This window comes from Microcaecilia unicolor, chromosome 8 (assembly GCF_901765095.1).
Source record: "Microcaecilia unicolor chromosome 8, aMicUni1.1, whole genome shotgun sequence".
Taxonomy (NCBI): Eukaryota; Metazoa; Chordata; class Amphibia; order Gymnophiona; family Siphonopidae; genus Microcaecilia; species Microcaecilia unicolor.
Genome location: NC_044038.1, coordinates 241,322,942 through 241,350,427, shown reverse-complemented (window position 1 = coordinate 241,350,427; position 27,486 = coordinate 241,322,942). Strand labels below are relative to the sequence as shown.

General features: G+C 46.1%; 2 protein-coding genes across 3 annotated transcripts in view; both read left to right on the top strand.

Annotated features, from left to right (window-relative positions):
* The window catches only part of SAMHD1 (SAM and HD domain containing deoxynucleoside triphosphate triphosphohydrolase 1), an 88,566-nt gene extending 83,365 nt beyond the window's left edge, over positions 1-5,201 (top strand). Inside the window, exons 15-16 of the mRNA XM_030211626.1 lie at positions 2,288-2,425; positions 4,059-5,201. Of these exons, the coding sequence (XP_030067486.1) occupies positions 2,288-2,425; positions 4,059-4,196 (276 nt within the window). The 3' untranslated portion in view covers positions 4,197-5,201. The remainder of the gene's footprint in view (positions 1-2,287; positions 2,426-4,058) is intronic.
* A 13,019-nt stretch (positions 5,202-18,220) lies between these two features.
* The window catches only part of SOGA1 (suppressor of glucose, autophagy associated 1), a 126,652-nt gene continuing 117,386 nt past the window's right edge, over positions 18,221-27,486 (top strand). For both annotated transcript variants that reach the window (XM_030211568.1, XM_030211567.1), the window contains exons 1-2: positions 18,221-18,552; positions 24,992-25,216. In XM_030211568.1, the coding sequence (XP_030067428.1) occupies positions 18,289-18,552; positions 24,992-25,216 (489 nt within the window). In that variant the 5' untranslated portion in view covers positions 18,221-18,288. The remainder of the gene's footprint in view (positions 18,553-24,991; positions 25,217-27,486) is intronic.

The following is a 27,486-nucleotide window of genomic DNA, read 5'->3' as shown; positions in this document are numbered from 1 at the left end:
CTCTCAAAGGCGTAAGTTTCCACCGCTTTCTTGGTTCTGCCCAGAACCCCAGACCCAGCTTTCTTGACCTTGCCAGTCCCAACCTCAGAAATCCCAGCTTTTTCCCCAGTCAAAACAAAGGGCAAACTTTGACTGGCTTCAGGAGAGCATAGCCGCACTCAAAGTAATTGTCCTGAACAGCCTACTGGTAGGGGGAGGCTGAATTTTTTTCCAACACAGGTTGCCCCTTGTATCCTCTAACCAATGGTCTCTTCAAATAGTCTGTCTCTGTTACACCCTTCATTGGCATCTAAAGACCACCAGATTTTCAACCGAGAGCATTGTTCATCAGCTCTCCACACAAGCAGGAACTTGTAGAGGAAATCTCCACCCTTCTACAGGCCAATGCAGTCAAATCTGTGCCACCAGGGGAAGAAGGGAAGGGATTTTATTCCAGGTATTCCCTTGCAAAATGAGAGGATTTCATCCCTTCCTAGACCTAAGGGCCCTGAACAAATTCCTGGTCAAAGAAAAGTTCAGGATTATTTCCCTGGGCACCCTTCTCCCCATGATTCAGTAAAAGATTAGCTACACCCTTTGGACTTAAAAGGATGCCTATACCACATTTCGATACTTCCCAATCACAGGAAGTATCTCAGATTCTGAATAGGGAAACACCAGTATTGGGTTCTGACATTTGGCCTCCTGTCAGCTCCCAAGGCATTCATCAAGTATCTAGCGGTAGTTGCAGTGTATTTGCTCAGACTGGGAGTAAGTGCTTTCCTATTTGGATGACTGGCTGGTCAACAGCACATCGCAGGAGGGAGCGACAGTTAATGCCCTAACTATTTGGATGTTGGAATTCTAGGGTTTGTCATAAACTACCCCGTTTCACCTCTTTCCTAAGGTAGTACGGAGTTCCACCTTAACCAGTCAATCGTTCTGCCAACATTTTTCCCAAAATCACATGCCCATCCTGGCGAATGTGTACTGCATACCTTGGATTGCAAGTGAGCCTTAGCCTTCTTTCTGGAGTGGACAGTCCACCCAGCTTTTTGTATTTTGTGACCCAAACAGGATGGGGGTAACCAGTAGCAAGCGTACGACTTCTGATTGGCTAGCAGATTGCATCTCCTTCACTTATGCCCAGGTCAGGCTGACTCCAGAGGGTCATGCCAAGGCTCATAATGTCAGAGTCATGGCTGTGTTGGGGAAGATCACAGGACAAGCAATTAAGCTAAGTCCTATTGGGATTATTATTAGACAAAAATCGAGGCACTCTTGAATGCAGTGAAAAGAAGTTAAGTTATTTGTACAGAAAGCAAGCTTGGGGAGGGGATGTATCCTTTAGTGTTGAGTGCAAAATGATCCACCACCTGGTTATAGAGAAGCTACATGGAGTGTACATAGAGTGTTTGGGTGGTGGGGCTAGTTCTGGGCAAGACTTCTACGGTCTGTGTCCTGAAAATGGCAGATACAAATCAAGGTAAGGTATACACAAGAAGTAGCACATATGAGCTTATCTTGTTGGGCAGACTAGATGGACCGTGCAGGTCTTTTTCTGCTGTCATCTACTATGTTACTATGTATGTTACTATGAGTGTATGAAACAACTGGAAACAAAAGACTTTTCTTAAATCCCTAAGAAGTTTTTTTTCTTTTGGTTTGGGAAGACTATGTCCAGTCCCTGTTCCCTGTAGCCTTGTAGTGAATGCCTTGGTAGGTTAAATAGAAATAAAGGAAAACAATTTTGTAGAAAAGAGAAACTGAGAGAGCAAATATGGATGGATATTTGTGTCTGGTTCCCTTTGGGGGGGGAGAGGGATGAGTGACAGTTATAAAAGAGGCATGAGGGATATAAGAGCAAAGATCACTTATGCTGGTGCTATTTAGAGGGGAGGGGAAGGGAGGATAAATTAATTGGGATTGTTGCCCTCAATTTGGATAAGTTGTAAAAGTCACAGATATGGTTTGAGGTTGATGTTGAAATGTATAAAGTATATACTTGCCAAAAAAAGAGCAGATCGGAAAGAAAAATTTTCAGTGTTGCAACATTTACTGTAACTCACTGATGTCTGGAACTTGAATGCTGTCGGATACTATAACTGAGATTCTTGGTCAGAAAAGCCATGGTCCCCATTTCCCAGTGCACAACTTCAGAAGAATAAGCTGTATGGGATACGGCCATAATGTTGTTGGTTGGCTACATTTCTTTGTAGGTTAGTGTATTTGTTTCATTTTTTAAAAAAAGTGAGAGACTTTATTTCATAATCATAGTTCTAGTATTTTTCTCCTGTTTTTCTCAAAGGTTTCACAACTGCTGCCTGAGAAATTTGCAGAGCAGTTTATTCGGGTCTATTGCAAGAAAACGGATGAAAAGAGTGTGGAGGTTGCCAAGAAATATTTTGTGCAGTGGTGTATAGCAAGGGACTTCACAAAACCGCAGGTACGTAACAGCCATTTTCCTGGTGGTGGTTATCAGTATCAGTTAAGCTCGATCTTATTTTTATATTTTGACAGAAGCACAAATCAGAACTGCCAGCAGGTTCGTTTGTTCTTGAAGAATGTGATTGATGGTTTTGTTTTTATTAAAGTAATTGGGATATTCTATCCTTCCCTCTTTTGTGGTACTTGTATTGCTAGATGGATAGTAACTTTTATTATATGTTAACCAGTAAACAAGGGATTATTACTATGTCATTGTCTTTGTTTTGGGTCTCTCTGTTTATTTTTTATCTTTTCTTTGTACCTTGCTGTAGGTTATTTGAAAGGTAATATGTTAAATATTAACAACATACCAAACACATGAGATTGACTAAAGTCATATTTTGTTTGTGTTGTGATGGATCAAGTCATCAACCAAAAAGGGAATATTCTTTGGTAAAACTAGAGACAAAAGAGATTAGGCTTGATCTGTGGATTGGACAAAATTAGATCATGCCTCCAATTACATAAGCTGTATATGTGCAGATACTTTATCAGACTTTTTAATCAGGGCGTCTCAACCTAGTCCTCAGGACATACCCAGCTTGTCTGGTTTTCAGGATATCCACAATGAATATGCATGAAATACCTGTGAACTTTTGTAATGCATACTGTGAGGATTTGTGTTCTGCTATTCATGGAAAACACATGCTACAGGTAAGTAACTTAGTTTTCTCTTTATGCCCCCCCAAATTAGAATTCATTACCTAGAGCTCTGAGACTTTGCAAACACTGATTAAAGCTTAGTAGGTTGAGTTTTGTAAGCCTATAGGTTTAAACCCTATTTGTATGTGTTATTGAGGATATACTGCTGTAGAATTATTTTGTTTGATATTATTTTATTCACATGTGAAACTTTTTAAGGTGGATCAGCAGAACAATTCTTAACAATCTAGCTATGCTTTCCTGTTTTTGTGTATTTATATATTTCTGTGCCAGGTTGTTGGACCTTACACTGTGTTTGTGCCTTTTATTCTCCTTTATTAAGGGGGTCATTTACTAACAGTTAACGTAGTCTATGTAGTGGACCCTGCAGTAGATGAAGCATATTAATGCTGTTAGCCCACTATCTGTCTTATACATAGAAAAATGGACTCATTGTTTGAACTGCTAGGTACTAAGAGTTTTGACAGCTGATACTCTGCCCACTTTCTGTTATTGCCTTAAACTAAACTATATTATCACTTAAATTCCCTCCATCCATACCGCTTGCCCACCTTCCTTCCCCAGAGTCTTCCTGGGACATATTAACCTTTCAATATATTAAATAATTTTGATACTCGTGATCATAACTATAGTGTCTTATGTCAAGCCAAGTTATTTGACATGACTGTTAGTGCAGTCCTGAAAAAAGTTAAATAATGTGTTATGAAAGTATGGTATGTAATTATCATTGAATTTGCAGGAATTGGGATGCTCTGCTTCTATCCGTGCTGTGTTTTTTGTATACTTCCTTGATTTTCAACATTCAAATAAACTAAAGAAATAAGAATCAAGTCATTCTTAGTAACCCAGGACAAGGCTAGTATCTCATGCTAACTTGGATTTTGTTTGTAATATCTTTTCTTTTCGATCTTTTCCACAATTATTATCAGGATGGTGACATAGTGGCACCAGAACTAACACCAATGAAAGCCAGTTGGATGGACTGTGAGGAGAAGGAGGAGAAGAGCCAGCACTCAAAAAATGCCAGAGAACTCCGCAAATCCAGATCCAAACTCTTTCAGAACTAATGCTTTATATTAGAAAAATCTATTTTTAAGTGAGAGAGAAGCAAATCTTTCTTTTCACACACATGGCAGAATGTTCTTTATTCTTCTGTAACCAATTTGTTCCTACACCAGCAATCAGGTTTACCAAGGACTCCTTTGGGAAATCGCATATTGCAATGGGACTGCTTCTTTCATTGAATTATGTCTACAGAAATGTAACCAAAGATTCATATAACCAATTTTAAAATAACTTTTGAATGTGCCAATCTTTTTGGCCTAGTAATCAATGCTCAGTTGAACAAGAGAGCAGATACTTTCATTAACTACTTCAATGACTGGTGGAAGACAAATGCCGCAGTTAAAAGTTGCAGTCTGAGAAAAGATTTCAGCTAGGAATTACTTTGCAATACCTTTTGATGTGAACTGCATTTCCCTTAACCGTAGAGATTTGTTACAGTACTTCAGACATATAAACATGAGAAGTACTGGAAGTTGCTTCTGATGGATCTTTGAGTGACTTACAAAGAGTAAGGGAGAATAAACAGTCTTGTGTTGTGAAGGCTGTTTTAAATAATTAAGAAGTTTTCATATCGACCATCTTTTTTTCCTTTATAAAGAAAGAGGCACCTCACCTGTCATGCTTTGCAGTACAGTGTATTGCAGTGGTTCTCAATCCAGTTCTTAGGACTTAGCCAGATGGTTTTTTTTTGGTTATTTACCAATGAATAGGCATGAGATAGATTTGCTTGTATTGCTTCTCATTCTGTCTCATGTATATTTGATGTGGATACCTTGAAAACCTAACTGGCTGGGCATTCGCCAAGGACTGAACTGAGAATCACTGATGTATTGATATAATACTGTGTAATCGTAACAAGCAAAACAAGTAACATATGAACAAATATCATGAAAATGCAACATTGAATGTGTATCGTCAATGAAGCAGAGCACCTTGTTTTTTTAGTATGTTTTTTAATTGTTTCTTTGTTGATGTAGTATTACCATAAATGGTTGTTTAAAATTGTCCTTTTGTGAATACTTAAGAATGATAAAACTGAAAGCAAAATTTTGGGTTAAATTCTAGCACTGCAAAATTATACATTTTAGTAACCAAAAACTTCAGATTTCTGGGTGGGAGAAGGATTTACCTTTGTTGTTCTTTCCAACTGATTGGAGTATTGGAAAGAAATTATGCATAACCTAGAAATGTAATAGAATTTGACTAAATGTGGCCTGGAGAAAGGAAAAAAAAAAAAAAAAAAAGAATGAAAAGATACATCATATTTGAAAATGGGCCAGAACAGACTGGGAGTTCAAAAGATATTGTCTCTTCCCCCCCCCCCCCCCAATAAAAAAGGCCCAGTGGCAATTCTGTGGGATAGACGGTTGAAATACTTCCATGAGCTATGTTTAACATACAGTCTTCCCTCCCCCAACCTGCACTTTGGGCTGACCATTAGTGATTCAAGATATATTTATGGAAACGTTTGTATTATGTTACAAGGTTTTGTAGAATTTTATTACTGGGGGATTTTAATCTCCATTTGGATGACTCCTGTGGTTATGATGATAGAAAAGTATTTGGGTTTGTTTTTTTTGGTTTTTTTTTAGAGTTTTGTCATTTTAATGTTATGTACACTCAATCTATACATAAAAAAGGTCATTGGTTGGATATTGTAGTTTACACATCTCAGTGTTTGGTATCTTCTAATGCTTGGCAGTCTGTCCCCTGGTCAGATCATTATAAATTGAGTTGTTTTTTTATTTAATGTTTATCTGACCAGGGTTCAGATGCTTAAACATACCAAAACTGTTAGGTAAAATTAGTACTTCCGCTTTCTGGACTGATGTTACTAATCATTCAGACTTTGAAGAAGTAGACCCTGTAAAGATGTTTTCTAATTGCCAAACTACAGTTAGCTGTACCTTAGAAAACCATAAGATTTAGGAAACCTGTTCCATGGTACAAAGAGAAATTGCATATTAAGAAAAGGGAATGTAGGTGTTTGGAGTGGGCTTGGTTTAGATCTGAGGACTTAGAAATGAAGGCTACTTGTGTTATATGTTTCCAATTATAAGTCTGAAATTGCTCCAGCAAAGAGAATTATTTTTATTTAATGCCTTTTTGAAGGAATTCACTCAAAGCACTGTACATGTATCATGCTGAACAGGTTTTGAGTTCACCCTTGCATCTTTTTTCCTTGGTACGTAAGTTGTCCTACTCCTTTATCTGGTGGAAAAGAGATGTTGCTTTAACAGCCTTCTGATCAGGTATTGGCTGATTTCTTTTACACCAACATTGTAAAAATTAGATCTGACCTCTTATTGAATGATAGGACTATGCATGTTATAATTGAGGCAGTTTACATCTTGTATTCAAGCGGAGGAGTGGCCTAGTGATTAGGGTGGTGGACTTTGGTCCTGAGGAACTGAGTTGGATTCCCACTTCAGGCACAGGCAGCTCCTTGTGACTCTGGGCAAGTCACTTAACCCTCCATTGCCCCATGTAAGCCGCATTGAGCCTGTTTTTGTTTATCGGGCTAGGGGAACCCACTGAAAGAGAGAGAACAAGCAGCAGCAACTGGAGTGGCAAATGGCAAAACCACATCCATGCTTAAGAGTGGGAGCATGCATTGTAGTGGACGTATGCTTAGAGCCATCCTCCTAGTTGAATGGAAACACGCGTAACACTACATTCTTTTTTTTTTTTTTTTGCTTTATTTATAAATTTTCATTTTACATTTATGCAATAACATAAATATATGGAAATTAAGCAAATATTACTAAACTTTGTACATACAAAATAAACATAAGGAAATAATACTTTCAATTATTTGTCCACAATAAATGATCCAAGTACTAGGAAATATACATTAATAAACAAAAATCTTAATCTAGGAGTAGAAGGTTTACAGGAATATACAATCGAGTAGTGCATGCAATCTCTATGCAATCTGATGTTAATCCAACTTATTCTTTACTAGTTATAAATTCCAACAACTTCCCAGGAGTGAAAAATATATAATTGGTGGCATTCAAGGAAATAATACACCTACAAGGAAATTTAAGGAGAAAAAGCCCCCCTAGACCAAGAATTCTTGGTTTTAAAGCCAAGAACTCTTTTCTCCGCTTTTGAGTGTCACGTGAAAAATCTGGAAACATCTGAATTTTTGAACCTAGGAAAGAAACATTCAAGTGACGAAAATACACTCTTAATATATTATTCCGATCGTGTTCTAAAGCAAACGTTACTAACATTGTAGTCCTTTCAGATATAACTTCCATAGAGTTTTCAAGAAAATCTGTAAGATTTAAATCTGGTTGTGGTGGATCAAGTTTTCTCTTAGTTCCAGTAATATATAAAACTCTTGTAATTGGTGGAAATGCTTCAGGTGGTATACCCAGCACTTCTCTGAAATACTTTTTTAGCATTTCCAGTGCTGGGATAATTGGAGACTTAGGAAAATTTAACAAACGTAAGCAGTTCCTCCTAGCCTGATTTTCCAAATGTTCAATTTTTCGTTTTTGGTAGTTACTATCTTTAATTAACACAACAATCGAATCTTTTACTGATTTTACCTCTTGTTCTAAAGCTTCAATCTTAGAAGTCTGCTCTTCGATCTTCACAACATTCTGGGCTTGAATCTGTTTTATTTCAGTCACCTCTCCTCGAAGGGAGCTTGAAATCTGTTGGAGAGTTGTATTTATGCCCTGGATTGCAGTCCAAAGTACTTCCATTGTTATTACAGCCGGTTTAGCTTTGCCACCATTCCCTCCGGAAAGACTGATCTGTGAACACTACATTCTTTAAGAGATCCAGGAACGTTCTCTAATGCCTTTTGCTCTCACTATCATGTACCTAATGCCCATAACTTTAACACTATCAAGTATCTCACCATCATACACACAAAACCTCTGCTAACACATATGTCTATTCTTTTCTACTTCCATTACCATGTATCTCTCCACCATGCACCAGTACCTGTTGTAAAACCAAATGTAAATTCTTTTCTATGTTCAGCATCCACGATGAATTGTAAGCCACATTGAGCCTGCAAAAAGGTGGGATACAAATGCTATAAATAAATAAAAACAGGGAAATCGAGCAGGGGCGGTTCAGAGAAGAACATTATTCACTGGGAGATTTGGTGACTTATTTATTACACAGACTTGATAACCGCTAAGGCCTATAGTGCTGGCAGAAAAGCAGTTTACAGGTTAAAAAAAAAAGTGTATAAAACACAGGCATAAAAACCGAGGTGTGAAATACACAGTAATAAAACAAGATTCCATATCATCATGCTGATCAATCCATAGACTGGTGGGTTGTGTCCATCTACCAGCAGGTGGAGATAGAGAGCAATCCTTTTGCCTCCCTATATGTGGTCATGTGCTGCTGGAAACTCCTCAGTATGTTCTCTATCTCAGCAGGTGGTGGTCACACACAGCAGCAGCTCTGGCTAGGTCTCCAAGCCTAATCTTTAGGTTTTGTTGAGTACCTGGGGTTGAGGGCTCTTCTTGAGCAAGTGCAAACCTGGTGGCGCCAGGTCCCTCCTTTCTCCCCCCTCCCGCTGGCTCCGTTTAAAAAAAAAAAAAAAAATTTTTGCACGTCTTTAAGGGCGTTTATTTCGACGTTTATTTAAACGTTTATTGCAGCTACTCACTGGGACACCAGGTCGTTACAGCTCGGAGCGAGAAGCAGGTAATTTTTACCTTTTTATAGCGGGCAGGGGGTTCCCCGATTGATCTCCACGTGGCCTATGGCGTCGGAGGGCGAGGGCGCGAAGAATCGCTCCCCGGACCGCGTGTGCGCTCCTAGCGGGGATGCGGGGGTTTTAAAGTCTGATTCGCCCTTGTTGAGTGTCAGTTTGGAGGCCGGTCAGTGTCCCGGGTCTTCCTCCGGCGCGGCGGTTTTTCCCGCCATAAACGCCCATCCCCCGCTGCTCGCCTCCACCATCTTGGCCGGCCACTCTGCTCGGACGGCTTCTTCTTGGGCCGCCCTTGTGCTGGGAGACGTTCATGCCATGGCCGCCCTTGATTTGGGCGACGGCAAAAAAGCGGCTAAAGTTAAGCACCGTTCTTCCCGCGCGGCTCCTTCGCGGAGTGTCGCGCCGGACGCCATCTTGGATGTGCAGCATGTTGCTCCCCCGCTCTTGCGAGCGCCGGTTGAGGGTGCGTCTAGGGCTGTGGCCCAGGCCGCTGAAATACACAGTCTGGGGGGTTTCTCCCCCGAGTTTATTTTGCTGCTGCATCAGGCCTTCCTTATGCAAAACGCTGCCCCTTCTCCCTTGTTCGATAACGGGGTTGAGGCCCCCGGAAGTAAACGCCCTCAGGTGGATTCCCAGGCCTTAGAGGACGCTGTTTCCTCTGATGTAGATGAGGGCAGCGTATCTGAGTTCTCCCAGCGGTCCTTTGGGGATTTCTTGGAGGAGACGGATTCCCGCTCGGATGGAGCGGATGACCCCTCTGCAGCGCGGATCTTTCGCTCAGAGGATTTGCCCAACCTGTTACTGCAGGCCATGAGCATTTTGAAGATTTCCTCGCCAGAGGACGTCTCTCCCTCAGCCCCTGTTGGCTCTGCCATTATGCTGGGGACGAAGCGCCCGCCTAGAACCTTCCACGTGCATGATGCCATGCACACCTTAATTTCGGCTCAATGGGATGTCCCGGAAGCGAGCCTCAAAGTGGCTAGGGCTATGTCCCGCCTCTATCCTTTGCCTGAAAGTGAACGTGAGGCCTTTATTTGGCCTACCGTGGATTCTTTAATCACTGCGGTGACTAAGAAAACGGCGTTGCCGGTGGAAGGTGGCACGGCCCTAAAGGACGCCCAAGACAGAAGATTGGAAGCGGCTTTAAGGTCGTCCTTCGAGGCGGCTGCCTTAAGTTTACAGGCCTCAGTTTGCGGCTCCTATGTGGCCAGGGCGTGCCTGACGATGGTGCAGCGGGCTTCCCCCTCGGATCCTTCCTTGAGGGCTGATTGGCCGGCCCTGGAATCGGGCTTGGCTTATTTGGCAGACTTACTGTATGATGTCTTGAGAGCCTCGGCTAAAGGTATGGCTCAGACAGTCTCTGCGCGGCGCTGGCTTTGGCTGAAACATTGGTCTGCGGACCACGCCTCTAAGTCCCGCCTGGCTAAGTTGCCTTTTAAAGGCAAGCTGCTCTTTGGGGTCGAGCTGGACAAAATCGTGACCGATCTCGGCACGTCTAAGGGCAAGAGGTTACCAGAGGTCAGGGCTCGGGCCAGTGCTCGCCCCGGTATCTCCAGAGGACGGTTTCAGGAAGCCCGTCGGTACCGCCCGGGCAAATCGGGCTCCTCTGCCCCCTCTTCCTTCAAGAGGAACTTCTCCCCCAAGCAGCATTCCTTTCGCAGAGACCGCCGTCCCGGCAGTGCGCCCTCCGGTCCTCCCCCAGGGTCTCGTACCCAATGACGGGGTCCTGGTCCATGGCCCAGTGCAGATTGGAGGACGCCTGTCCTCGTTTCTGGGCAAGTGGACCAGAGTCACTTCAGACGCTTGGGTGCTGGAAGTCATCAGAGACGGCTATAAGTTAGAGTTCTGCCGACCCTTAAGAGACGGGTTTGTACTCTCTCCCTGCAAGTCTCCGGTCAAAGCTGTGGCAGTGCAGCAGACCTTGGACAATCTGATCCGCCTGGGTGCGGTCGTTCCGGTGCCAGAAAATCAGCTTGGCAAGGGACGTTACTCCATTTACTTTGTGGTACCAAAGAAAGGAGGTTCTGTACGGCCTATACTCGACCTCAAAGGGGTCAATCGGGCCTTGAAAGTTCGGCACTTTTGCATGGAGACTCTCCGCTCTGTTATAGCGGCAGTGAAGGCAGGGGAGTTCCTGGCATCCTTGGACATCAAGGAAGCGTACTTGCATATTCCCATCTGGCCTCCTCATCAACGCTTTCTGCGTTTTGCAGTCCTGGGCCGACACTTCCAGTTCAGAGCCCTCCCGTTCGGGTTGGCTACTGCTCCGCGGACCTTCTCCAAAGTAATGGTGGTCATCGCGGCCTTCCTGCGAAAGGAAGGAGTACAAGTCCATTCTTATCTGGACGACTGGTTGATCCGAGCCCCCTCTTATGCAGAGTGCGGCAAAGCTGTGGACCGGGTGATTGCTCTTTTGAGCTCCTTGGGATGGATCATCAACTGGGAGAAGAGCCAGCTGCGCCCGACTCAGTCCCTGGAGTATCTGGGAGTTCGATTCGACACCCAATCGGATTGTCAAACTTCAGGCTCAGGTGGACCAGTTCCTAGTAGCCTCTCCTTTTCGGGCTTGGGACTATGTGCAGCTGTTGGGCTCTATGACGGCCACGATGGAAGTAGTGCCCTGGGCCAGGGCTCATATGAGACCACTACAACACTCTCTGCTGCAGCGCTGGACTCCGGTGTCTGAGGATTATGCTGTGCGCCTTCCCTTGGACCCAGCAGTGCGCAAGGCGCTGAGCTGGTGGCTGCAGACAGACAAGTTGTCTGCAGGAATGCCTCTGGTGACCCCGGAGTGGATTGTCGTCACGACAGACGCCTCTTTGTCGGGCTGGGGAGCCCACTGCTTGGGAAGGACAGCGCAGGGGCTCTGGTCTCCTGCAGAGGCAAAGTGGTCTATCAGCCTCCTGGAACTCAGAGCCATTCGGTTGGCGCTTTTGGAGTTCATCCCGGTACTGGCGTTGAAGCCAGTACGGGTCCTGTCGGACAATGCCACGGCTGTGGCCTATGTCAACCGCCAGGGAGGTACCAAGAGCGCCCCTCTAGCCAAGGAGGCCATGAATCTATGCCAGTGGGCGGAAGCGAACCGGGAACAGCTGTCAGCGGCCCACATTGCCGGAATCATGAATGTCAAGGCGGACTTTCTCAGTCGCCATACCTTGGATCCCAGGGAGTGGCAGCTATCTGCTCAGGCGTTCTTGGACATCACGAAGCGCTGGGGCCAGCCGAGCCTAGATCTGAGGGCATCATCGGCCAATTGCCAAGTGCCGCGCTTTTTCAGCAGAGGATGGGACCCTCAATCCCTGGGAGTAGATGCTCTTCTCCAACAGTGGCCGACACAGGAGCTTCTCTATGTGTTCCCGCCCTGGCCCATGTTGGGCAGGGTGCTAGACCGGGTGGCAAAGCATCCGGGGCGGATAATCCTGGTGGGTCCGGACTGGCCCAAACGTCCCTGGTATGCGGACTTGATCAGGCTCTCAGTGGACGTTCCTCTGCGGCTGCCAGTGGAGCAGGGCCTGTTGCATCAGGGTCCCGTGGTGATGGAGGATCCCTCCCCCTTTGGTCTTACGGCCTGGCTATTGAGCGGCAGCGTCTGAGAAAGAAGGGCTTCTCAGACAAGGTCATCGCCACTATGCTGAGAGCGAGGAAGCGTTCTACTTCTACTGCTTATGCCAGGGTTTGGCGTACCTTTGCAGCGTGGTGTGAAGCAGGCTCACTTTCTCCCTTCACTGCTCCAATTTCTTCAGTGTTGGCGTTCCTGCAAGAAGGTCTGGAGAAAGGCCTGTCGCTCAGTTCCCTTAAAGTCCAGGTAGTGGCTCTGGCTTGCTTCAGGGGCCGTTTGAAGGGTGCTTCCCTGGCTTCGCAGCCAGATGTGGTACGTTTTCTCAAGGGAGTTAATCACCTGCGCCCTCCTCTGCGCTCAGTGGTGCCTGCATGGAATCTCAACCTGGTGCTAAGAGCCTTGCAGAAGCCGCCTTTTGAACCCTTGTCGAGGGCATCTCTGAAAGACCTGACGTTGAAAGCAGTCTTTTTGGTGGCTATCACTTCAGCCAGAAGAGTTTCCGAGCTCCAGGCGCTCTCATGTTGCGAGCCTTTTCTGCAGTTCACTGAGGCAGGAGTGACTATTCGCACAGTGCTTTCCTTCCTACCCAAGATTGTTTCTCGCTTCCATGTGAATTAGCATTTAGCAGCTCTGTCTCCCTTCCTTTCGTAGGGAGGACTACCCAGAGGAATACTCTGCTCTCAAATATCTGGATGTGAGACGAGTCATCATCAGATACTTGGAAGTGACCAATGATTTCCGGAAGTCGGATCATCTGTTTGTCCTGTTTGCAGGTCCTCGTAAGGGTCTGCAGGCTGCTAAGCCTACAGTGGCAAGATGGGTCAAGGAAGCCATTGCAGCGGCTTATGTGGCCGCGGGGTAGGTGCCGCCTATCCAGCTGAAGGCTCACTCCACTAGAGCTCAGGCGGCCTCGATGGCAGAGGCCGGGTCCGTCTCCTTGGAAGAGATTTGCAAGGCAGCAACTTGGGCATCGGCCCATACCTTCTCCAGGCATTACCGCTTGACTGTGGCTGCTCGGGCGGAGGCCCGGTTTGGAGCTTCAGTGTTGCGGTCAGGGATTTCTATGTCCCGCCCTGGGTGAGTACTGCTTCGGTACATCCCACCAGTCTATGGATTGATCAGCATGATGATATGGAAGGTAAAATTATGTATCATACCTGATAATTTTCTTTCCATTAATCATAGCTGATCAATCCATAGCCCCTCCCAGATATCTGTATTGTTTATATTCTGGTTGCATTTCAGGTTCAAGTTTAGTCTTCAGTTCCTGTTCAGGAGGACTTCGTGTTCAAGTTTTTCAATGGATTCTTCAAGAGTTGAGACGAATTTGTGTTACAGTGAGCTGCTGCATTCCTCTCCCCTCCGTTTTACGGGGCTGGATTGAGACTTAAATTCTGCCGGCGCTCCCTCCCGCTTCGTGCGGCAGTTGGGCAGCTTTGTTCCCTTCCCGCTTCGGCGGTGTTAGGGTCAGTCAGCTCCTCCCGCGGTTGCAGGATAAGCCAGATCCCCCCGCATCGGCGGGTGTGGTGTCCCTCCCCCGCTCCGCGGGGATGAGCTGGACGGATTCCCCTCCCCCACTTGTGTGGGGATGAGCTGGGTTAATTCCCCTCCCCCGTTTCGGCGGTGGTGAGCTGGGCAGAGTGTCCCTTTGTGGGTGTAATTCTCTAAGTGCTGAGTCCTGCGGATGGAGCTTTGATATCGACATACTGAGGAGTTTCCGGCAGCACATGACCACATATAGGGAGGCAAAAGGATTGCTCTCTATCTCCACCTGCTGGTAGATGGACACAACCTACCAGTCTATGGATTGATCAGCTATGATTAATGGAAAGAAAATTATCAGGTATGATACATAATTTTACCGTAAAAGCGGTCTCTCAAAGGAAAGACTAAGAGCTAGGCAAGGAGATGGAGAAGAGGTAAGTTTTGAGGGCCTGTTTATTTGGGTAGTGAGGGTTGGTTTCTAATAGGGACAAATCACTCCATAATTTAGGTCCTAGATAGCAGAAGGCAGAGTCACAAGTGGATGACAGTCCGATGGAGATGGAATAGAAGATAACTTATGAGTTTATTGATTAGTAGAGGAGTGTGGTAGCCATGTTAGTCCACTCTTAAGGTTATCAATAGAAATCAAACAAAATAAAACATGGAAAAGAAAATAAGATGATACCTTTTTTATTGGACATAACTTAATACATTTCTTGATTTGCTTTTGAAGGTTGCCCTTCTTCGTCAGTTTATTGATATCTGTTTTAATGGAACAAAATCGAGTTATTAGCTTGTTCAAAGAGTCTGATATTCTTTTTGAGTTTAGTTACATACGTAGAACATAAAATGTAGGTACTAGATTGATTGGAAGGTCTTAAATTATTTTGTCTGTTTAGTTTTCTTCCCACCCATCTCCAACTCCCATCTACTGCAAGCACATCTCTTAATTTACTGTTATTCCAAGTAAGAAGACGAAGGAAATTTGTCACCACCGAGTATTTTCATCAGCAAGTGACTCACTATAAACAGCAAATTATTTGCAGTTCCGTGAGAAGCAAACACAAAATAAAAGCATAATTATCCTATATAATAAAAAGCACCTCCAACGTTCTGAAGCTGACTCCGTGGCACTTAAACCTTGAGGCATTCGTGCTCTCCATCTCATGAATTGACATCAGTACTTCCTGGTACGTCATGAGTGACATTGACCAACCACATGAAAGCAGCACGAGGCACACCAATGGACTGAAAAAAAACAGCCCAAACAGCGTACCTGAACGTGAACGACACGCTCTGCCGTCCTGCCCCTCTTGCTCCGCCTCAGAGCCCTGCTGATATGAAAAAACAGCCACCTGGCTCAGTTCCTCACACCGGCTCCTGCCCCTCTCGCTCCACCCTCGTAGCCCTGCTGATCTGAAGACAGCCACCTGCATCAGTGCCTCGCGCTGTGTCCCTCCCGCCCTGCCCTCCCGCCCCTCTCACGCCACCCTCCCGCCTCTCCTGCTACGCTCTCCCGCCCTCAGAGCACTGTTGATCTCCAGCTGAAAATACACTGGCCGTTGCTATAGCAGCACACCTCCTGACTGAAGAAAAACTGTCCCGTGTGCTGCAGGCATTGATACTGCCTCGCCTGTAATCATCTTGGACCTCCTACACTACTGTAGGCTCCATCACTGTGCCTACCTGCTGTTGAGGTAAAAAACAACTTTTGGATCAGGAGGTGATAAGGTGCTGGGCTGCGGTGGTGTGGGGACCAGCCAGAGTTGATTTCATGTCACTCTCTTTAGGGGGGGGGGGGGGGGTGACGACCCTGGAACATGGAGGAAGGGGTGACACTGGGAGGGGGGGCCCCTGGCACACACTCACAGACACTCGCACCCAGTCTCAATCTCTCTCTGTCACACACTCACACATACTCAAACATACACGCTCTGAGGAAAACCTTGCTAGCGCCCATTTCATTTGTGTCAGAAACGGGCCTGTTTTACTAGTATATAGATATATAAAGCATAATATTCTTAAATCCTTTTATATTAGTTTAGGTATCCCTACTCCCTTTGCAGCTTTACATAAACAACTCGCAAAAATGCAGGTATCAGTCCAGCAATGAGTTAGGTTGTGTATATGAGGATATCCCACAGTGAGAGATCATATGTGTGCACTTAGTACAAAGAGCTCCTGGTTCTCATAGAACAAGACTGACCTATGGAAGCTAGAGTAACAACCTTGAGGCAGACAAAATAGTATAAATAGGAGGCTTGCAGGGACATAGTAGAGAAGTTTCACATCTAGTCTGGCAGACTCTGTACTGCCTTGGCGGAGGGAGGTCACCTGAAATGAGAGCATCAGCTTGGTGACGTAGAAAGTGATCCTGTCACCAGGAGATGCAATATCCTATTGCACATAAGATGTATCTCTAGGGGCTTCTACCAGGGGGGAAAGGTTAAAAGGCCATTCTCCAAGGACAAGTAGGCGACACCGACCCATGTCGCCCAGTCTGAAATGTACTGAGAACTTAAACCATAAAACATTACATGTTGAGTGAAGAAATAATATTTCTGTGGATGGGGTTGAAGGTGTGCTGTGTCTGTTGGTGGGTAGCCTCATGGTGTGTGTCTCTGTGGATGGGGTTGAAAGGGTGCTGGATGGGTGTGAAGATGCCCCATGCGTCTCTGTGGATGAGGCAGAAGGGGTACTGCCTGTGTGGGGACAGCTGGATTGTGTTTCTGTGGATGGGGTTGAAGGTGTGCTGTGTCTGTTGGTGGGCAGCCTCATGGTGTGTGTCTCTGTGGATGGGGTTGAAGGGGTGCTGGATGTGTGTGAAGATGCCCATGTGTCTCTGTGGATGAGGCAGAAGGGGTGCTGCCTGTGTGGGGACAGCTGGATTGTGTTGGGGGGGGGGGGGAGTCATGGTTGTGTTTCTGTGGATCGGTTTGAAGGGGTGCTGTTTCGGGGGTATCTGCATGGTGTGTATCTCCGTGGATGGGCTGAAGGGGTGCTGTCTGTGTGTTGGGGATGGGAAGCTGCATTGTGTTGATGGTGAAATTCATGGTTTGTGTGTCTGTAGAAGGGGTGCTGTGTATGTTGGGGGTAGCCTCATGTGTGTCTCTGTGGATGGGGGTGAAGGGGTGCTGTGTATGTTGTGGGTAGCCTCATGGTGTGTGTGTGTGGGGCTAGCTGGATTGTGTTGAGATTCATGGTGTGTATTTTTGTTGAAGGGGTGCTGTGTATGTTGGGGGTAGCCTCATGTGTGTGTCTGTGGATGGGTTTGAAGGGGTGCTGGATGTGTGTTGGGGACAGCTTCATGCTGTGTCTGTGGGAAGCTGCATTGTGTTGAGGGTGAGATTCATGGTGTGTGTCTCTGTTGAAGGGGTGTGTGGGGGGTAGCCATACGGTGTGTGTCTCCGTGGATGGGGCTGAAGGGGTGCTGTCTGTGTGTTGGGGATGGGAAGCTGCATTTTGTTAGATGGTGAAATTCATGGTTTGTGTGTCTGTTGAAGGGGTGCTGTGTATGTTGAGGGTAGCCTCATGTTGTGTGTCTCTGGATGGGGTTGAAGAGGTGGTGTGTATGGTGTGGGTAGCCTCATGGTGTGTGGGGGTAGCTGGATTGTGTTGAGAGGAGATTCATGGTGTGTATATTAATTGAAGGGGTGTTGTGTATGTTGTGGGTAGCCTCACGGTGTGTGTCTGTGTGGGGGCAGCTGGATTGTGTTGAGAGGAGATTCATGTTGTGTGTCTCTATTGAAGGGGTGCTGTGTGTGTGTGTGGGGGGGGGGGCACCTGGCTTGTGTTGAGATTCATGGTGTGTATCTTTGTTGAAGGGGTGTTGTGTATGTTGTGGGTAGCCTCATGTTGTGTGTTTGTGGATGAGGTTGAAGGGGTGCTGTGTATGTTGTGGGTAGCTGGATTCTGTTGAGATTCATGGGGTGTGTCTTTGTTGAGGAGGTGTTGTGTATGTTGTGGGTAGCCTCATGTGTCTCTGTTGAAGGGGTGCTGTGTGTGTCTAGCTGGATTGTGTTGAGATTCACTGTATGTGTCTTGGTGGAAGGGGTGTTGTGTATCTAGGTGCAGGGGGTGTGCATTGTGTGTGTGCTGGGGGGAGGGAGCCACCCCCTGCCTCGTGGCCTGCGTGTTACTTGTGGGCGGGGGACGGAGCCTTCGCTCTGCTCCTGGGGTCGCTGTTGCTCTGGGAATCTCCGGCTTCCTCCGCCGCCCTCTTCTGGCTTTTGTTCGCAGCCCGTTCGTTCGCCTCCTTCACAGCAAGACCCAGACGGAGGGAGGGAGGGAGAGACCGTCGCCTCCACCGTCCCTCCACCTCCCCGACCCCCACAGCCCCCCCCCCCCGGCGGTGGGGGGGATGGAGGCAGCATCAGCCGAGCAGGGTACAAACAAGTTCCGCGCTCCATCTCCGGCCCGACCCAAGGCGTGGCAAAGCGGCCCCCGACCAGGAGGCATGAAGGGAGGCAGCAGCAGCTCCAGCCGGGCCCCGGTGCCCCCGGACAGCGGTTCCGAAGGGTCCGACGACAAGGAGAAGTGGCCGCTGCTCGCCCTGGCCGAACCCAACCTGGACCCGCTGGAGCGGGAGCTGCAGGAGCTGCGCTCGGACAACGAGTATCTGAAGGTAATGGCAGGAAGGGCTTTCCAGGGTCTCCCTTTGCAATTGCACATTTAGGAAAGATGAGCATGACTTTTGCATAGAACTGATCCCCTCCCCAATACGTTCAGATGCACCTGCAAGTCAGGAGCTTTGATGCCTGGGTCATGATTGTTGCTAGAACTTAGGATAAACCAGTAGCCCAGTGACTTAGTAAAAGAAGGCTGTTGTTTTTAAGTAAAATGTAGTAAAATGCTCAATTGAGCCCTTCAGAACAAAAGCAGGGCCATGTCCACTCTTTGCATTATTTCAGCAGTGCCCAGATTTATAGCTCTCCCTGGCCTAAGACTTAGAAGAAAAATCAGGCCATTCCCATACTTAACAGTTCTGCCAGCTCCTCAGTGACTTTCTTCAGACTCCTTGGGACAAAAATGGTCTATGACCCTCCCATTGTATCAAAGTGGACTTGGCCCGCTTTTGTTCTCTGGCTCAATATATTTTCGTCCTTGGGGGTCTAGTGGGTTGGGCAAGAGTAAACCTCAGTTGTTCTTGCTCTGTTGGGCATCGGGTTCAAAATGCTGCTTGTTGACATCTAGCAGTGGTCTCATGGTATTACCACTAGGGGTCCAGCTGCCAAAAAAGGGAGCATCTTCCCTGGATCTTAATGTTAAGATTGACACAAGTTAACTATCTTCGTAATGCAGTTGAACAGCGTTTTCATAGGGAACTTGATAAACTCAATTAATCCAGACTTTGATATTCGGTTTCTGATTGTTCCTTTGCATTGCTACTACTACTACTACTTATCATCTCTATAGCGGTACTAGACGTACGCAGCGCTGTACACTTGAACATGAAGAGACAGTCCCTGCTCAACAGAGCTTACAATCTAATTAGGACAGACGAACAAGAGATAAGGGAATATTAAAGTGAGGATGATAAAATAAGGATTCTGAACAAGTGAACAAGGGTTAGGAGTTAAAAGCAGCATCAAAGCATTGCACTTATAAATAATAATAAAAAAAATGTACTTGAAGAACAGGATCTCCCGCTATACACCTCCAAGGTCACTAAGGTGCTTCCAAGGAGTATCACTAACCACACCCTCTCCAAAGGACATCACACGATGTGAAACCCGCAAGCGAGCCTTCTCCGGAGTAGCCCCCACGCTCTGGAACGCACTCCCTGAAAGGCTTCGCTTGACGCAAGACTATCTATATTTCAGGAAGCAGGTGAAAGCTTGGCTCTTCGACCAGGCCTTTAATGGAAGAAGTAAGTGACACCTGCTGCAAATACTATATCAGGGCATGTTCATTCACTCCTACCCAGCTAATGTTCAAGCACCTTTCCCAAAAGTAATTCCATGAGTTCTGATATTGCTGTTACCTCCCTGGTAACCAGCACAGTTCAATTTTGTTTCACAGGATGCAAATCATTTTCAGAAGAATGATTTCTCTAAATTGTAGAACAAGAGGTCACAGTATGAAGCTCCAGGGTGGTAGACATGGAAGCGACGACATCATTTAATTTGCACATTATTGCCAGTGGTATATTCAGTGCATGGTACAGTAATAAAACAGGAACGAACGCATTCAAATGCATAAGAGACTTCATTAATAATGCATCAGAAGCAGTACCACAAATATAATATGACATATACAAACACCACAAATCAGTATTTACTTTGATAACTTTCCTGCCCTCTTCTAATACTCCTTTCTTTCTTACCCCTGTTACTCTATCTTGTCCATCTATATCTTCCATCTTTGCTTATACCCTAGACCCCTGATGGCGAACCTATGACACACGTGTCAGCACTGACACGTGTAGCCATTTTGGATGACGCGGCGCCGCCGCAGTGTGGTCCGCCCTCCCTCCCTCGCTCCCGGAAACTAACCTTAAAGCCTCCTTTTACGTCGCAGCAAGCAGCAGCAGGGCAGGCCACTCCTTCCTTCCGTGTCCTGACCTCGCCTGACGTAATGTCCGCGAGGGCGGAGCACAGAAGGAAGGAGGAGAGGTCTGCCCTGCTGCTGCTTGCTGCGACGTGAAAGGAGGCTTTAAGGTTAGTTCCGGGCCCGGTAGCGGGTGGAAGGGGGGCCCGGCGACCTCGGGTGGGCAGCGATCTCGGGTAGGGGGGGCTCGGGGGGCGTTCCTAGTAGCAGTGATTTTTCTTGAAGTGACACACCACCCGAGTTATGCTCGGTGTTTTGGTGAATTTTGACACACCAAGCTCAAAAGGTTGCCCATCACTGCCCTAGACTGTCTATGAAAATGTTTTATTGCTTATTGCATTGACATTGTAATGTAGTATACTATGCCATGCTTTGTATTGTTGTTTTGAGTATTGTTACTGCTGTAATTGTCTGTTGCTTATGTTTGACTAACTCTTGCTGTACACCACCTTGAGTGAACTCCTTCAAAAGGTTGGTAAATAAGGCAATTTGTTATCTAAGAAGATTGTAAAAACCTTTCTTGTGGTCAGTGCATTCTGTACTGAAATGTCAGGTGTTTTTTTTTATAACTGGCCATGATGGTGTTATTCAACGTCAATGGGTCTTTGATGCCATTTGCTTCTCTTTTGTTGCCCTATTCTGCTGCCATGATATTGTCGGAGTCAGTGTAATCATATTTCCATTTATTGGCATGAGAAGCCTGTAAATTCTAGCTAAGCATCTCCTCACTACCTCTCCACCCTCATTTCCCCCTATGTTCCCGCCCATAACCTCCGCTCACAGGACAAAGCCCTTCTCTCAGTACCCTTCTCTACCACTGCCAACTCCAGGCTCCGCTCATTCTGCCTTGCCTCACCCTGTGCCTGGAACAATCTTCCTTTACCCATACGCCATGCCCCCTCCCTACCCATCTTCAAATCTCTGCTTAAAACTCACCTCTTCAATGCTGCCTTCGGCGCCTAACCGCTCGAGAAATATAGAATGCCCCAATCTATCCACCCTATCAGATTAACTGTTCACTCGTCCTCTAGATTGTTCACTTGTCTTTAGATTGTTCTCTTGTCTTTTAGATTGTAAGCTCTTTGAGCAGGGACTGTCCTTCTATGTTTAAATTGTACAGCGCTGCGTAACCCTAGTAGCGCTTTAGAAATGTTAGTTAGTAGTTGATTGGTTGGTTGGTTGGTAATTCTAAGGATGTCACTTAAGGTTTTGGAAGGAACAGCAATGTACCAGGGGTCAAGGGAGCGGTGTGGCTGTACATGGCATCAATATGGAGGGTGGAAAAATTGCTCCATTCTGATTGGTGAAGGGGCGCTGGTGGGTGAGTCACACGGGGCACAACTAGAACTCGGTAGGAACAATTGATATTTTGCATTTTGCTACTTGTTGGAGGAGAGATATTAAATGTTTGAGCCAAAGGTTAGGCACTCCATCAGTGCCAGCGCTCTTGCAGTTTCGGGCTGCCCAGTTAGCCAGGTTTTAAGGCCATGATGGAACAAGTAAATATTTTCTAGTCTAAGGTCCTTTAGTAGCCAGGGCTGGCGTAAACCATTAGGCAAACGAGGTGGTCACCAAGGCGGCACCTTTTTGGGGTACGGAGGGGAGGGGTAGCAAAGAGCAGTAGCAGTCAAAGCAAAATAGATCTAATAGGAACCCAAACTCAGAGAACCATCAACCTGTGCCTTTAACTGTTGAACATTTAAAAGTCCAAATATGTATTTTTACAGGGTCATTCTCAGAACAAAGATATTAGGGTAATCATGATTGTTGAGTTTATCTATTAAATCTTTGTGGGGGTGGGGGGGAGAGAGGTTAGGAGCCTGAAAGGTAATTGAGGAGGGGCACGTAGCGAGCTTTATGCATGTCCCCATGGCAGTATGTGGAGTGGTGTCTGAAAAGACCATGTTTTGTGTTTTAATCCCTTGTGCTTTTTTTTTTTTTTTTTACTCTTTCAAAAAGTACAAAGACTAGGGGACACTCAGTGATGGTACATGCAAATATTTTTTCACTCAAAGACTAGTTAAGCTCTGGAACTCGTTGTTGGCACGAGTTCATGGAGGAAAAGTCCCGTAGTCTGCTTGCCCTGGGATTTGTAGCACGGAATGTTGCTAGTGTTTGGTTTTCTGCCAGGTACTTGTGACCTGGAAACAGGCTACTGGGCTAGATGGACCATTGGTCTGACCCTGTAGGGCTAGTCTTATGTTCTTATGTGTGTAACTGAGGAATGAATGATTTCTCCTGTGAAGACTTGAGCGGGTGAGAGAGATCACACAGCAGTAGTCAGCTGTGTAGGTATTGTGGACCAGTCCATGTCTAGCGTTAAAAATCAGAGGCAACAATGTTTGGCTGGTAGTTAGTGTAGGAGTTAGAATCAGGGATTATATGTACTCTATATAAACCTTGGAGCAGGGACCTGTTCTACCAGGCATGTCCCCACATCCCCCCTGTGCTCTTTCAATCAATAACTCTTTGCACACAATTGTGGGATAACCATAGGCTGCAGCTTGATTTATTAACATTTAAACTTCCAATTAACATCCGTATAGGATAACCCCCACCCCCGAGCTACAGTTGTCATAACAAAAGCACCAACAGTTGCCCCCTCCGCCGCTCGCCATGATAGCAAAGCAGCAACTTCCACTTCCGGCTGTCACCGCAACTCTTCGCCTCTGCGACTCCGCCTTCACAGCAAGAGCCCTGGCCCGTGTGGACCTCCACACATTATTCCGGGTCACCCGACCCATCTTAATGACCTGGCTCAGCCCCCCCCCCCCCCCATGAGCCATTGCTCCTGTAGCTCGGGTTTTTTGCCGCTGCGACAAATTCCAACGCCATTCCTGAAAAACAGCATCTACAACACCACACAGCTAAGCCTCCTCACATCCAGTACATGCGAGGGTTGGAGGGAGGGCAAAACCGCCTCCGAGGATCAGACGACGCCCTAAGCCTCGGAGGAAGCAGAGCCCTTATTCCCTTCCCACGGCCCCGCCCCCCGGCAACCTATTCTCCAATCAGCTGCCTGTATTGCTCTGGGCTGTCAGCTTCTATTGAGCCAACCAGTCCCAGCTGCCCTCGTGCTCTCCATCCGAACACGACCCCCACACGCTCTTCTTCCCCCCCCCCCCCCCGCCCTCAGAGCCTTCTCAAACGGGCCCAGCCCTCGTTTAACTGGGCCCGTCGAGACAAGCTCTCGGGCCTTTCATTCAACTGTGGAACAAATCTTATTGTAGAACTCTGTGCTTGCTGTATGGCAGGAGTCAAAGCCTGTGCTAATGTTGCCAGGTCGTTCTGATGACCCCTCCTTACCCCTACCCCTACCCATCTTCAAATCCTTGCTCAAAGCCCACCTCTTCTATGTTGCTTTCGGCACCTAACCTTATACCTTTCAGGAAATCTAGACTGCCCCAATTTGATTGCTCCTACTTGACTGACTGTACATTTGTCCATTAGATTGTAAGCTCTTTGAGCAGGGACTGTCCTTCTATGTTTAAATTGTACAGCGCTGCGTAACCCTAGTAGCGCTTTAGAAATGTTAAATAGTAGTAGTAGTTTAACTAACCATAGTTGTGTACTTTTTTTCAGTTACCTAACAATATGTTTCAAGCATAAACTTAAGCAAAGATGTATCTGTCAGGTGTAATAGCTCCTTGGTGCTATGTGTACAAATGTTTGCATGCACAACTATTTCTGTGGGGTTATTTTCTCCAGAAGTTGTAAGAGGCTAAATCTGTGAACAAAATACATGATTTATGAATTGCAGGGGGGGGGGGGGGGGGGAACCTGACTTAAGTTTATAGTTCTAGACCTGGTAAAAGTCGGTCATTTTGTACCATATTTCATGAGTTTACATGTTGGTACACAACAGGTGTTAAATCTGGGAGCTTTTAATTTATCTGTGTTTCTTACAAGGTTCTTTTACCTTCCATATTGGATTTGGCAGACCGCCTGGCTTGTTGTTTTTTGACTTGTGAAAAGCACACATGCATTTTCATTGAGAATGGGTGTAAACCTCATGGGTAAGACATAAGTGTGGCCTTTGTCTTGAGGTGGAAAGTTTGAAAATTGCCCCCATATCAGCATAGAAGAGAACACCAACCATACACATCAAAAACTAACCATGTTATACGAAGTTACATTACTGTATTATCAGGGTGGAAACTGTTTTTTTTTTTTTTTGAAAATGTGGGGTGTCTGCTGCCTTGTTCTCGAGTGCCAAATGTATCGAGGTATAAGATGACTTCAGGCTCCCGTTGTGTTACATTTCTGACTTTTCTAGTGTGAGATCTTCTGGGGGCTGAGGTACAACCACCATTCATAAGTAGAGGTGAAAGTGTCTGTAGCCCTGTTCCAGGCACCTAAGCACTCGAGCCCAGAGGTGAAACAGTATCAGAGTTCCGTGCAAATGTCCTGAGCCATCCCGTGTCAGAGGTGAAAGGGTACTAGAATTCGGTGTTTTCTGAACCTGCCTTGTGTCTTGGTTTGCAATTCTGAATTGTATTTCTTGTATCCTGTAGGATGAGATTGAAGAGCTGCGTTCAGAAATATTGGAGATGAGGGACGTGTACATGGAGGAAGATGTCTACCAGCTACAGGAGCTCCGGCAGCAGTTGGACCAGGCTAACAAGACTTGCCGCATCTTGCAGTATCGTTTGCGCAAAGCTGAGAGGCGGAGCCTTCGCGTGGCCCAGACGGGCCAAGTGGATGGTGAACTCATTCTTAGCCTAGAGCAGGATGTGAAGGTAAGGACCATGCTAATTTAGATCAGTGGAGTGGCCTAGTGGTTAGGGTAGTGGACTTTGGTCCTGAGGAACTGAGTTCAATTCCTGTCACAGGCAGCTCCTTGTGACTCTGGGCAAGTCACTTAACACTCCATTGCCCCATGTAAGCTGCATTGAGCCTGCCATGAGTGGGAAAGCGCAGGGTACAAATGTAACAAAAATAAAATAGATACTATTGGAGATTCTACATGGAATGTTGCTACTATTGGAGATTCTACATGGAATGCACAGGCTTCTGTTTCTGTGAGTCTGACGTCCTGCACGTACGCGGCCACATTGGTGATCTGCAAGGGCCGACTTCTACATGGAATGTTGCTAGTGGAATAGCAACATTCCATGTAGAATCTCAAATAGTAGCAACAGTGGAGGAGTGGCCTAGTGGTTAGGGTGGTGGACTTTGGTCCTGAGGAACTGAGTTCGATTCCCACTTCAGGCACAGGCAGCTCCTTGTGACTCTGGGCAAGTCACTTAACCCTCCATTGCCGCATTGAGCCTGCCATGAGTGGGAAAGTGCAGGGTACAAATGTAACAAAAAAAAAAAAAATACTCATTTATAAACACTTTTTTTCTTTTATTTTGTTATCATTTATTTTCCTTTATTGAAAAAAAAAATAGTATCAACAAATACAAAACCGACATATAACAATATTATAAACCAACCCTTCCAAAGAAGCATGACAACAAATGCAAAAGCACAACTCATTTATAGCTTCCCCTACCCTGTCCCACCCTTCCCTCCCCAATTACTGAGTAAGGAAGAGTCTGGACACAAGGTTCACTGAACATATTGATCCCAGATCTTATGATATGTTGTTGCAAACACTTTCCCCACATAAATATGCTCAAAGCAGTGTAGAAGGAAAACAACATGAGCATGGGCATTATTGGCATCTGTGTATGTAATGTGGTAAGGGATGGGATATGTCTGGTGGTGGTCGTTGGGGTGAGCTTGTAACATAGTAGATGACGGCAGAGAAAGACCTGCACGGTCCATCCAGTCTGCCCAACAAGATAACTCATATGTGCTACCTTTTGTGTATACCTGACCTTGATTAGTATCTGCCATTTTCAGGGCACAGACAGTAGAAATCTGCCCAGCACTAGCCCCGCCTCCCACCACCGGCTCTGCCACCCAATCTCGGCTAAGCTCCTGAGGATCCCTTCCTTCTGAACAGGATTCCTTTATGTTTATCCCACACATTTTTGAATTCCGTTACCGTTTTCATCTCCACCACCTTCCGCGGGAGGGCATTCCAAGTATCCACCACTCTCTCCGTGAAAAAGTACTTCCTGACATTTTTCTTGAGCCTGCCCTGATCCCTATAGACTGGAAGCAGGAGGGTGGAACACTATAGAGAGGGAAACAGTTGGGGTAAATTGGGACAAGGAGGCAGTGGAATGGAGGGGGGCACACTGCCTTACATCACAGACACATAGTAACCATTGTGTCTCTAGAAGGAGGGAAAGGTGAAACAATGCTGGATGGGGAGGGGAAGAGGATCCCAGGGGGTCAGGAGAGACAAGATTCCTTGGGCCCGGCCTCCAAGGGGGGACCCGGCGCTGGCAAGGCTTCCGGAGGCAGGCAGAAGGTTCTGCTCCCTCGATCTTTCTCTCTCATCTACTCTGTGTCGAGACCTGGGTGATTGCATTAACATTATAACCTGGGTCCCGGCACCCAGAAACAGGAGAGTGACATACTGAGAGAGGATTATTTTCAGTGTATATGTAGATGATTTACAGCTCCGGCTAGACTTGGGCTTGGTAACATTGAAGCCTTGGTGAAAGTGAAAATTGCCTTTTGGATTGGTTGTGGGTTAATAGATTGAAACTTAAATAAACCAGAATAGTTTGATCTTCTCTGGGCTAGAAAGTCTTGGCCCATTGAGATGTTGAAGGAGGGAAATCCATTATCTTTAAAGGATGAACTATGTATTCTGAGTCTTGTGGTGAATTTGGAATTGTCTACGAATTCTCATTTTGTGAAAGTTTCCGAGACTTGTTTTCTCTGTGTCAGTTGTGATTGATCTGCCCACTGTGGACTGTATTGACTGGATTATTGTACTCCGGTGTGGTTGGGCTATTTGAGTCATCCCTGGCTATGCGGAATTTAGTAGCTCATTTTCTGTTAAATATTGCTCAGTGTGACTGAATTTAATCTTTCTTCCCGTCCATGGCACTGGCTCATTATGGATAATCACTGTATAGTTAAACGGTTGCCTGGCAGGCAGTTA